The sequence below is a fragment of the Lutra lutra genome, chromosome X, assembly GCF_902655055.1.
Source record: "Lutra lutra chromosome X, mLutLut1.2, whole genome shotgun sequence".
Lineage (NCBI taxonomy): Eukaryota > Metazoa > Chordata > Mammalia > Carnivora > Mustelidae > Lutra > Lutra lutra.
In genome coordinates this window covers 15,611,016-15,623,796 of record NC_062296.1, presented here as the reverse complement: position 1 = coordinate 15,623,796, position 12,781 = coordinate 15,611,016, and the positions used below count along the sequence as shown (strand labels likewise).

The 12,781-nt window shown below is 44.1% G+C and overlaps 1 protein-coding gene across 1 annotated transcript in view; it reads left to right on the top strand.

Annotated features, from left to right (window-relative positions):
- The window catches only part of ADGRG4 (adhesion G protein-coupled receptor G4), a 102,204-nt gene that overhangs the window by 70,153 nt on the left and 19,270 nt on the right, over positions 1–12,781 (top strand). The window contains exons 14-17 of the mRNA XM_047716586.1: positions 1,211–1,345; positions 6,023–6,142; positions 10,059–10,104; positions 11,768–11,871. Coding sequence (XP_047572542.1) covers positions 1,211–1,345; positions 6,023–6,142; positions 10,059–10,104; positions 11,768–11,871 — 405 coding nt within the window. The remainder of the gene's footprint in view (positions 1–1,210; positions 1,346–6,022; positions 6,143–10,058; positions 10,105–11,767; positions 11,872–12,781) is intronic.

Sequence of the window (12,781 nt, the reverse complement as noted above, 5' to 3'; positions counted from 1 at the left end):
GCTTTAGGGTTCACAAATAATTTTTTAAAATATTGTAAACTCTTATCTCCCTCATTTCCACAGCTGACTAGGTAATAGTTCCTTGATAGACCACACAGATAATAGGGGAAATGGAGGTCCAAATTACACATGTCTTTGTTCAACTATATCCCAGCTGTGTGACCCTAGGCAAGTCTCTTAACCTCTCTGAGCCACCATTTCCTGATATCATACAACATACATTTCAGAGCTAATACATGAGTGAACACATGTAAAGGTGCCCATATACCCTGTCTTGCCTGGTAGAGTCCAGGTTTACAACTGTGGTCCCAGTTTAGTGGTAAAGCCCCCTTTCACTCTCAAAAATGTTCTAATACTTTTAAAAAAATGTTCTAATACTTATAAAATACTATTACCAATTAAATCAGTGAATTTTCCTACTATCGAGCCTCTAGCGGAATTCCTAAGGCCTTACTGCTTTACTTCCCTGTCTTTTCAACAAAAGCATTGCCCAATAAAATACGGGGCAATGCCTAATGTATCGGTAATGCCTATTATATCGGTTTTTTGTTTCATTTTTTTCCCTCTCAGAACTGTATGGGTGAAGGGGGTCTACTTTCAAAGACTGGCCTTTATTTCCGAGAATTAGGGCAAATCCCCTGATTTGTCATTCCCCTTTCCACCTCTATACATACCCAGATGCAAGTAGACCAGGGAGAAGTTTGGGAAGAAAAATGGGTGTGTGTGTGTGTGTGTGTGTGTGTGTGTGTGTCTATGTGCACCCTGGTCACGCCTGGCTCTGTGATCTGAGTGTGTGTGTGGCTGTGTGTGTGTGTGTATGTGTGTGTATGTGTATGTGTGTACATAAAAGGTGTTGCATACAGGGTACCTGGGTGGCTCAGTTGTGAAGCATCTGCCTTCAGCTCAGGTCACGATGTCAGAGTCCTGGGATTGAGCCCCGAATTGGGCTCCCTGCTCAGCGGGGAGCCTGCTTCTCCCTCTCCCACTCCCCCTGCTTGTGTTCCCTCTCTTTCTGTCTCCCTCTCTGTCAAAAAAATAAATAAAATCTTTCAGAAAAAAAGGTGTTGCATAGCTTGTGCAACTAGCTCCCACCCTTCAGCCCTACAGCGTGATGCTCTGGGGGTTGAAGCTGGGGTTCAGGTGGGAGGAGGGGGTGGTTCAGGCTCATGGGTGATGATTCCAGTTTCCACTTCCCGCCTTGTCTTGGCAGATTTACCTGGGTGAGGTCCCTCTGGGAAGGATTTTGGCTTCCATATATTTGCCTAAATCACTGAGGGAGAGAATTCCTGTGAGCAACTTACAGACCATCTTGTTTAATTTTTTTGGCCAAACTTCACTCTTTAAGGTAAGTTCTTCCCTCTGGAAACTGTCATGAGCTGACATATGGTGACTCATTGTAATTATGAGCTCTTGCTATTTTCATGATGTTCTGTTTATTTTAGAATATGCTCTCTGATTTATTCTGCAAGTCTCCTGGCACAACCCCGGCCCTCAACATGAATCAGTGTCTTCTTTAATGATGTTCCCAGTTTTTTAAATTTCACAGCTTCTCGGCTCTGCAAGGGACCTTACAGATCCTGTGGTGACCAGACAGAGACCTCAGGATGGTTTTAAAACCAGAAAAGGACAGCAAGTCCTCCTGATGAGTGTTGTTCTAACTTGTTCATGCTTTCTTCCCGAATCTTCCTTGGTTCCTCTGAGCCTCCACGCCCATTGTTTTGGGCCAACTCATTTGAAGCTGAGCGGTGGCCAGTAGGACATTTGCCCTAGAGCGTGTGTCACTCCTTCCCACCGCTTTCACAGAACCTTCTCTGAGGGTTCCAGTCCTTACCCATTTTTAAAACCAAGAGAGAGTATGTTGTGGTGGTTATGGGCATGGATCTGGGACTGGCTGAATTTAAAGCCAGCTGTGCCATAGTCTAGCTGTGGGACCTTGGGTGGGTTACCCAACCTCCACGGGCCTTACGTAGAATAGGATAATAACAGTGCCTCACTGGGCTATTAAGGATTAAAGGAGTTAATACACAGAAAGTGCTTAGAACATTGCCTAGCATGTCATTATCAACAGGTAACTGTTTGCGTCACTATTATTATTTGCCTCTTTGGGGGCTGTGCCTAATAAAAAGTTCATTCATTCAGCCCACTCTGTCCCATGTAGCTGTTGGGAAGACAGCAGCCAGAGATCGCATGAAATGGTTGATGATCACTATTAATTGTTAATGTTCACACTTTATTATCTCATTTACTTAGGAGGAACCTTGACTCAAAGAGTGCTGTGGTCTGAATGTTTGTGTCCCCCAGAATTCATGCATTGACATCCTAACCCCCAAGACGATGGTATTAGGAGATGGAGCCTTTGGGAGGGGATGAGTTCATAAGGGTGGAGTCATCATAATGGGATGAGTCCCCTTATTCAAGAGGCCCCAGAGAGCTTGCTTGACCCTTCCTCCATGTGAGGATGCAGCAGGAAGCTGCCCTCTCTGAAATGGAAAGCAAGCCTTCACCAGAACCTGACCATGTAGGCACCCTGATCTTGGACTTCCAACTTCCAGAGCTGGGACAAAGATGTTTCTGTTATTTAGAAGCCGCTCAATCTGATATTTTGTTCTAACAGCTTGAACGGACCTAGACGAAGAGGCTAAGTTATTTTGCTCAAGGCCACACAGCTAGGAAGTGGCATAACTGGTAATCAAACCTGGGCTGTCTGACTCCAGAGTTCAAGTTTTTAAGAGATCCATACATTAACACCCATGTGTATTTGCATTTTTTAGAGAGGCTATCCAAAGGAATGAATTCATAATGGTCAAATATACAGAGAGTTATTGCAGGGAGATTGCACCAGGCCAACTTAAATATACCACATACCAACTCAAATATAACACATTTTCTCCAGTTATATCTGTAGGATGTCCTGTTCTCCTGGAATTCTCTAGCGGCTCCCCTTTCTATGTATATTCTATTTATTCCTGTGGGTTCAGCTCAAATCCCACCCAGAAAGTCCACCTGGAGTTCATGAGCCCCTGCTTTCCTCCACACCCACCGCTGGCATTCTTGTCTTCTGTATCCAACTAGTCTCTAGTCCAGTTTCCCTAAGTAGACTGGCAGATGTCGTAGGTCAGACATGTTTTATTTTCATGGCCCTGGCACAGGGCTAGGTATCCAACATGTTTTCAGTAGATATATATTAAGCCTTGTTTTTAATTGGAAAAAATTGGTTAGACTGGGGACAAGACAGTGAACAAAAACTTTAATAAAAAGGAAGAATGTGGTTCATAGCACTCTGATCCTTTTGGTAAACTTGAAATTTCTCTGTCTCATTTGATATACCATTATTTTTGTCTTAATTTCTCTCCTTGAGAGAGCTGTGCTTGTTGCATAGAAGAGAAGATAAACTTATTTTGCATAGATTTCACACCTAATAAGTAATTTTTATTCACTAACATCTTCCACGGAAGGGGATTAAAGATCTTTGACAAAATTAGCCTACGGACGTCATAGTGCCAGATAATGGATTAGAAGTAGCCTGCCGTCACATTCAGAACCAGAAGGGCCCTTGTAACTCTTAGTGGCCCGTCTCATTTTACCGATGACCATGTTGAGACTCAGAGAGGGGAGCGCCTGCTAGAGGTGATACAAGGTATTCAGTCGGTCACACAGTTATTACTCAACCAGCAAATAGTGATCGAGATCCTACTAGGGGTCTTGTGTCGTGCTGGGTGCTGGAGATACAACAAGAGACATGGTGTGGGTCCTCATGGAACTTTTGGTGTGAGGGGGGAGAACAGATACCGACAGATTCTAACCTTGAAGGGGATGACCTTGAACCTGGGTCTGGTGCCACTGATCACTGGGGAGGGAGTGCTTATAAGAGATGCCTCCCTTTAACTACCTTTTCCCCAAGTCCCAAGTTAGCCTTGCTTTCACGTTGCTTCCTCTGATCTTTTTATCAAAATCTTAACAGCCACTGCAACATTTTACTTTAATGCTTGATAAGGGGAAGCCGGCTGGTTCCATCAGTGGAGCGGGCGACCTTGGATCTTGGGGTTGTGAGTTCCAGCCCCACATTGGGTGTAGAGATGATGTAAAAATAAAATATTGAAAAAAAATTTGTTGAGAAGACAGCGCTCTTGGAAAACACATACCTCCTCCACCATGAGAGGAGGGTCTCTAGAAGGACAAAATGTTAGGCAAGTACAATATGGCACAGGGGCTCTGGGAGCATAGGGGAGATCAGGAAAGACCTAGAGAGGTGTGGGCCGGAACCCAAGGTTGAGTAGAAGGTAGGAGATAAAAGGGGCAGGGAGAAGTGTGGAGGAGGGCTTCCGGTAGAGGGAACAACTTCTCTAAAAGGTTCAGAAGTGGAACAGATAAAACTTGAGCCTTGAGCCAAAGTGTGGAAGAGGGAGAAATGATGTAGCACCTTTTCCTGCGTGGCTGCCATTTTGTATGGAAGAGAGATAAAACCAGAGGACAGGTTAATTAAGTCCTGGGTTGTGGTATGTTTCCCCTCTTTTGGCATTTCCACTCCAGAAAACTGTATCTCTTCCTAAGTTGAGAAGATTGTTTGATGTCCACTGGTCCACTTTTCTTCCTGTTATCAGTGTACCAGAGGGGAAGAGATTTTAAGGAACAAGAGGGCTTGGGCTAGCGCTTGGTCTTTGGATGGTCATTCGGGGCCCTGGGCACCATATTGTGCTGTAGATTCACCTCGGCCTCAGGCCACCGCACAGGAATTTCTCTGGGAAAAGAGCCTGGGACCACCAGGCTGGCTTTAGAGGAACAGAGCTGGTCAGGAAAGGGAGGAGTAGCTTCCTAGCGAAACCCCAGGCTGTGTTCACAGTTACCCAGTTCTCAGGGGCTTCAGGGCTCAGAAATAGGAGCGCCAGGCATCTTCTGAAAATGGCCCAGCAGGCTCTGCAAGGAACATCATCTGGGCTCACCTCATCTAGGCTTTCTTGGCAAGTCCTCAGAGGACTTTCTCCTCAGCCCTCCTGTCCTGTGCCTGCCTCACCTCTTGTCTCTTCACATGTGCCCCAGAAGAGGCAATCTCCCAGCTGCCTCGCCCCCTGGGGCCTTGGCCTGTGGCCCTTTGGCCCTGAGAATTAGCAAGTTGCCACATCCTAACAGCTACATTCTATGGGATCTCCTTTGAACCAATATTTATGAAGCGTCCTTGCGCCATCCTGCCCTAGCTGTGGGATCTTTGCCCAAGCCTTTGAGCCTCCCCAACCTTCTGTTTATCCAGAAAATGTGTATATTGTTTCAGTGAGGACTGAAGAGAGTGTATGTAGAAAGCACCTAACGATGTAACCGGCTCGCTCTGGGCACAAGATGAAATGCTTGCTCTATGTCCGGCCATGAGGGGGGACACAGGTCACGCGACATCTCTGTTGTGACCTCAGATCTCACAGTCCCCTAGGGAGGAGATGATGGCCCTCGGAAACTTATTTCAACCTGGATGTTTATCCTCCTGCTTCCAACTTCAGGGGGGAGGAACAAAAGGGTGGCTAACCCATGACAAATTTATGTTTCTTGGGGGAGGGGCCCCTCTAAAAGTAAGTACAGGTGGTTAGGAGTTAGAGCTAAGATACGTTGTGAAATGTCAGGGTTGGGAGTTATGGAAGTAGGGCATGGTTTCACCTCGAGGTTAGTGAGGTACTGAGTAGCAAGTATCAACAAAGTAGCAGCAAAGCCGATGCTTGCCAGCAAGACAAGAAGACAGGAGATGAGCTAAATGACATCTAAAACTTTTTCTCACGGGCCGCCTAGCCGGCTCTGTCAGTAAAGCATGCAATTCTTGATATCAGGGTCGTGAGTTCGAGCCTCAAGTGGGGTATAGAGTTTACTTAAAAAAGAAGTAAAATAATAAAAATAAATACAAATAAAAATTTTTCTTCAGCTTGTGATTTTATTTTCTGTATTTCTGTACCTCCTGCCATGCATTAGTAACTCTGAATTAATTGTTGACGTGCCAGAAATTGGGGATTTATAAGCTGAACTCTTCGTTATGTCTCACCCACAGACCGGAAGCGTCACTAAAGCACTAAGCACCTTCGTGGTGAGTGCCAGCGTTTCAGACACATCCCTTGAAAACTTGGCTGAGCCGGTGGTTATCACTCTGCAGCATGTTGAAGGAAACCAGGTAGTGTACCCTTTTTCATCTCAGGATAGGAAGGACTTTGAAACCCTCCTTGGGCTTTCTGTTAAAAATAATGGAGTAGTGGGGCACTTGGTGGCTCAGTGGGTTAAGTCTCTGCCTTCAGCTCAGGTCATGATCCCAGGGTCCTGGGATCAAGTCCTACATCCGGCTCCTGGCTCAACAGGGAGCCTGCTTCTTCCTCTCTCTCTGCCTGCCGCTCCTCTTGCTTGTGTGTGCTCTCTCTCGCTCTGTGTGTGTCCAGTAAATAAAATCTTTAAAAACTGGGCTATTTAACAGATGTGGTTCTAAGACTTAAAGAAGATCATCCCATTTTAGGCAGTAGAGGTGTGTTGTAGTTGAGGCCTTCTAGACATAATGCCATGGCTTAAAAGGATAAGTAATGGTGGGCTTCTAGCACAGTGACAGATCGGCAGAGGACTGACTAGGGCAAGTGGATGTTTTGGTGGTCCCATTACACTAAATGATATTGAATTCCATTTGTTTTTGAGTGAGGCAAACAATTTAAAATAATTGAACATTTTGATCCTTTTGAATTGCCACTAAGAGCATTAAAATATGTATTAATTATCACCAACGAATTAAAACCGTAGTCATATGGCATAACATACGGAATATATTACTAAATGATCAAATTTAGCTGTAGTATAAGAATGAACTACTATTCCATTCTTTGATGTTAATGTATGTCCAGTGTGAAGTCTTAATAGCTTTCTTCATTCCCAATCGAAACGACCATATGGTACAGCATATTTTTCACAGGTCTTAATTCTAGGAGGGAAGGAGGAAGGGTGGGAAAAGGATGTAAGAAACACCAGATACCAACGAAACATGTTAGATGGATAAGATCTCTTAATTCCAACACAGGCCCCAGCTCTCCAAGCATCCTCCAGCAAACAAATTCCAAAGTTCTGCAAGGAACACCTACCCGACATTGGACCTGCCCTGACCTTTCATAGCCTCCTCCTGGGCCTTCCACCAGGAGGGTGTGGCAAATTCCTCTGTTACCAGATATTTGTGTGTATGTGTGTACACACTGAATTTTATTGTAACAAAGCAACTTGTACACTTTTAATATTTAAAACCAAGCATCATCTTGGGGCCCCTGGGTGGCTCAGTCTGTTAAGCATCTGACTTTAGCACAGGTCATGATCCTGGAATCCTGAGACTGAGCCCCATGTTGGGCTCCTCGCTCAGTGGGGAGTCATCTTGGCCCTCTCCCTATGCACCTCCCCCTGTCCATGCTCTCTCTCAAATAAATAAATAAAATCTTAAAAAAAAAAACAAAACAAAACCCTGAGCATCATCCGTCCTTTGCAGTGAAACAAACAAACAGATGGAAGAATAAACAAGAACAAAGATATGACAGAGAATGTCAATTCCAAGTAATAGCCTACAGGTACTGCTAATTCTCCCATTCAGTGGCAGGGCACAAGTCACCATTAGGAGAGAATTTTATTTTAAAATTGCCATCTTGGGGGCACCTGGGTGGCTCAGTGGGTTACGCCTCTGCCTTTGGCTCAGGTCATGATCTCAGGGTCCTGGGATCGAGCCCCGCATCGGGCTCTCTGCTCAGCGGGGAGCCTGCTTCCCCCCTCTCTCTCTGCCTGCCTCTCTGCCTACTTGTGATCTCTGTCTGTCAAATAAACAAAATCTTAAAAAAAAATAAAATTGCCGTCTTAAACTGCAAGGGTGTCCATTAAACATCACAACCAAAGATATCGGAGGAGAAGCCATGTGGTCAGAATGCCCACTTAACTCACCCAAACATCTCAAACCCAACCTTTGGTGACCTTCTATAACCCCATTTTAAAATTTTATTTTTTAAAATGTTTTAATTATTTTAGAGAGAGAGTGTTGGAGAGAGAGAGAGAGAGTATGAGCATAGCAGAGGGAGGGGCACAGGGAGAAGCAGAGTCCCCGCTGAACAGGGAGCCTGATGCGGGACTTGATCCCAGGATCCTGGCAACAAGACCTGAGCCAAAGGCAGATGCTCAACCAACTGAGCTACCCAGGTGCCCCTGTACCTCATTTTTAAATTTTTTTCTTTTTTTTTTAACCAAGAGAAAGTAGACAGATGCATGTTGCTCAATACTGTCCATACTCCATACTCAAGTAGAGAAGCTGTAATCTCTGAGCCCAATATCCAGAGAAAGGAGGAAAACTGGAACTCGAGGCACTCCCACATGTGGGTCCCACACCCTTCAGTTTCCAGCAGAGCTAGGGGAGCAGAAAGGTTTCCTTTTTTTTCCCACAGAGCATGGTGGTATTCATTCCAGAATATTTGTGTTGAGACAGGAAGGGATAAAAATGAATTTGGAACAGAAAGGATAGAGATTCTTTCCCCACTGTATTCTGCTTGAGGCATTTCCCCCCAAAATAAGTTGAGAACCGTGGTATAGATGGAGAGAAGAGATACTTGAAAAAACAGGACAAATGGGCACAAGATGGGGGTGTGTGGGCTGCAACTTGCTGCCAAGGACTGGAGAAAATTTTAAAAAGAAGGTTGGGATCCATGATTGTTCCATGACTCAGTTTCTCCTTCCTCCTCCTATCCTACCTCCCCTCATCCTCCTCTTCATCTTCTTCACCTTCATCCTCCTCCCCTTCATCAATATCTTCCAATCCTCCTTCTTCATCATCACCTACTTCTTCTTCCCCTCCTTCATCATCCATATCGAGAACAAAGTAGTGCAGTCATGGATTTGGCCAAGTATTATCTTCAATGACCTCTGCTGGTTCATCTGCAACGGCATCAGAATCATCAGGAAACCAGGGGAATAAGCTCTCTGGCTCGTCATGCAGTCTCTTCCTGCTGACTCCATTCTGTTTTGGACCTGTACATTTCATCAAATCCTTTATGGATTTCCATTTGATTTCAGTGGACTTGGAAGATGAAATCACCACTCTCGGTCAGATGAAATTCTTTGGAGAGAACTTTATTTTTGAAGGAAGGGTTTTCATCAAAGTAAAAATCTGTTCTGAAACCTACCTGATTTCATATCTTCAAATTCTGTCACCTCGGCTCAGGATCTCTTCATCCCCCTCCCCGAGCAGTGCAGACACCTGTGGATGGTTGACTCTTGGCCATCAGTTCCGACCTTTTCTGAAAAATGTGGTTGGTGGAGTTTGTTATATTCTGTTCTAGTTTCAAGATCTCCATGCAGGGGTGTTCATAAGTCTGTCTATTTCATTTTGTACTTCATCAGTATGTGCAGTTGCTTCCTGCTGCTCTTTTTCTCCCTTTAGCAAGTGCTCAGAGGTCAACAGCTCCTCTGGCCTAGGGGCAGGAGGCGGACTCTCTTTCTTCATCTGAGGCAGGAGCGAAGACTGCCATTTTGGGGCCATGCTGTGAGGAAGATCCATGGAACAAAGGCAGACGCACATCTGGAAGATGTTCTGATTACTCTTATGTTATGAAATATTGTATTTGTTTATTTGTTTATGTATTAATTTATTTTAAAGATTTTATTTATTTGAGGGAGCGAGAGAGCACACATAAGCACGGGGAGGGGCAGACGAAGAGGGAGAGAAGTAGACTCTCAGCTGAGCACAGAGCCTGACGTGGGGCTCAATCCCAATATCCTGAGATCATGACCTCTGCCGAAACCAAGAATCAGATGCTTGACCAACTGAGCCACCCAGAAGCCCATACCAAACATTTTAAAGGACACATACTAGACCACCATGCAGTAGCATGCTGTTTTCTCACTTATAAACCCCAAGTCACTTGGGGTTAGTCTTAACGCCAACTCGCAAATGGTCCAAGTATGTGTGTGTGTGTGTCTGTCTGTCTCTACTATTTGTAAAAACATTGAGAAGAAAATGCTTCTGTGTACTCATCATTGTGTGGTAACTATCACAAGAAAAGTTGTTTACCTCTGATTTTTCTTTTTTCTAGAATTATGATCGAGTTCACTGTGCCTTTTGGGACTTTGGGAGTAACAGTAAGTATTTTTCTGAGCAAGCTTTGTCTTCAGCCCTCAATGAGACTTTGCCCCTGACCATTTTCCTAGTTGGCAGTTGGATGACAAGGAGCCGTACTTTCTTACCAGACCCTACAGAGAACTCTGACTGACCAAGATATGAATATGAGGTTTATATCTAGTTAGGGCATGGAGGGTTAAAAAAAAAGCCTTTCTTTTTGATAAGAGACTTATTTGGGGGATCAGAAAAGTCATACAACTTGAGAATAAGGGAATTTGGAAGACCGGGTGCAGGGTAGCCTTGAGCTGTTTGAAGCAAGTTGAGAAATAAACACCTGGCTCTCTATCTGTGTTTTCCTGTGGAGATTTGCAACATCTACTATCTTCTTCCCTTTTTCCCTCATCTCCTCTAGACTGACTGTGTGACCTTGAGGAGTCCATTTAATCTCTACGGGCCCCAATCTTTTTATCTTTTCACCAAGGGGGTAAGACTTGCTGGGTGGACTTGAAGGGCCCTTCCTGTTTGGCTAGGTATGAGTCTTTGGGGACAGTAAGAGAAGGGGTTGGGGATGGGGATCACAGAATGGGTTCCTCTTCAGTCTGACTGCTCCATTGGAATCTCCAGAGATATGGTCAAATGTCAAAGTATTCCCTTCCAGAATCCATTTTCCCTGGAATGCCAGGGGCTATGTGCCCCTCAGCCTGGGAACTTTTCCCTTTTCAGTATCCTTGAAATTCTGGGAGAAAAAGGAAATTCTCCTCCTGTTGGACTCCCTAGGATGTAGGACTACTATTCCTTCCCTATAACAGAGATGGCACATCCTTTCCTGGTCCTCTCCAAGTCTCCCAGGATAAGATTCCTGTTGAATGGTAAACCTTGTCACTGACAGCCTCAATAAATTGAGCCAGTGGCCAGATTCCTCGCAGGTCTCCCTTTGTCCCCACCCTCTATCCATGGATCCAGAGCCTCTGGAATCTATGGGGTTATCTTGGATGGACAAATTTTTATCACATTTAGCTGCCCGCTTTATGATAACCTCTCTGGTCTGGTGCCATCCTGGAGGTTCTACTCCAGATCTGGTCTAGTATCTGAGGTCTACAGGTTACGTGGAATTGTGGAGGTTGGTTTTGGAACCCTTAATAAACTCAGGAGTGAGAAACGAGGCAAGTGTCAAATAAAGCAGAGCCTTTAGTTGGCCCTAAGGAGTGACAGACAGCCCATGATCCGGCTGGAACTGGTGGTTTCAGATGTTTCTTCCAACACCACCAAGCAGGCCCAGATGTCAGCCTAGATTCTGTAGCTCATGTCCTTCAAAAAGTTCTAGATCTACCTGTTCCCTATTTGTGCTACTTAAGAAAACAGTCCTTACTCTGTCACTCCGGCATGGTGGCAGGACTGTGGTTTATAACTAAAGTCTGTCCTGATCTATAGAAGGAATCTGTAGGAGTTCTTGTGTGGGGACAGGAAGTGAGAGCCCAAGACGGAATGCCATGCACGAGGTCCCCCAAAAGTCCATTTTGCCTATTAGACTTCATTTGATTGCAATGTTCAACTATACCTCTATCTTGCTCTCTTAACAAAAAATACTAATTAGAACACACGCTCTGAAGGTGCGTATAATGAAAAGTTAAACATATCTGAGAAAAACAAAATTGCTTTGAAATTCCCTTCTGTCTCCTGCAGATGGGCAAGGTGGATGGAATTCGTCAGGCTGTAAAGTAAAGGAAACGAACGTAAATCACACAATCTGTCAGTGTGACCACCTCACCCATTTTGGAGTCTTAATGGTGAGTTGTCTGTTAATTACTCCTTGATAGAGTTTGGACAACTTTTATTAGATTGCAGACCAGAAGTACATGTGTGAACTGTGATGGAAAAGTGGTGTATGAGTTGGAAAAAATAAAAATTTCACCCAAAGTAGAGCAGATTGAAATAAATATTTCTCTCCTTATCAAAGTAATGCCTGCTCTTCAAAAGTCAAACATTACAGAAAAGGTCCTTATAATCCCCTCCCAAGAAATCACTGCCTTTAACACCTTTATGTAAATTCTTTCACGTTCTTTTCCTACGTGTATATTAGTATATGTTTTTGTTTTATAGAAACAGGATCAAATTATTCACGCTGTTTACCACTTGCTTTGTATTAACAATGCAATGGGGCATTATAGATGGCAAATATCTATCCATCTACTTCAATTTTCAAAATGCTTTTATAGAATTCTCTTGTGTGGATTTAACACGATGAATGTAGCCAATCCCCTATATGCAGGCATTTTAGTTGTTACTGTTTTTCTCCATTATGAACAATGCTGTAATACACATTTTTATTCATTTCTCTTCTAACCCTGGTATAACTACTTCTGTGGGATAAATTGATGGAAGCAGAAATGCTGGGTCAAAGGGTATGGTCATTAAATTTTTAATTGTCAGATTGCAGTGTAGGAAAAATATAATTTGTTTTAAATTATTGCAGTACTTACCAAACAAGACTCATCTCATCAATTCTCTTATTCAGGCTTAGAGCTTCAGAGTCATCATTAATTAACTCTTCCATCTCTTTAGTTCCCTATGTCCCTCCCCAACATGGGGACTTGCTGAGTTTTCCTTCAAAATAGTGCCTGGCTGGCTCAGACAGAAGAACGCCTGACTCTTGATCTCGGGGTCAGGAGTTTGAGCCCCACGTTGGGCAGAGTTTAC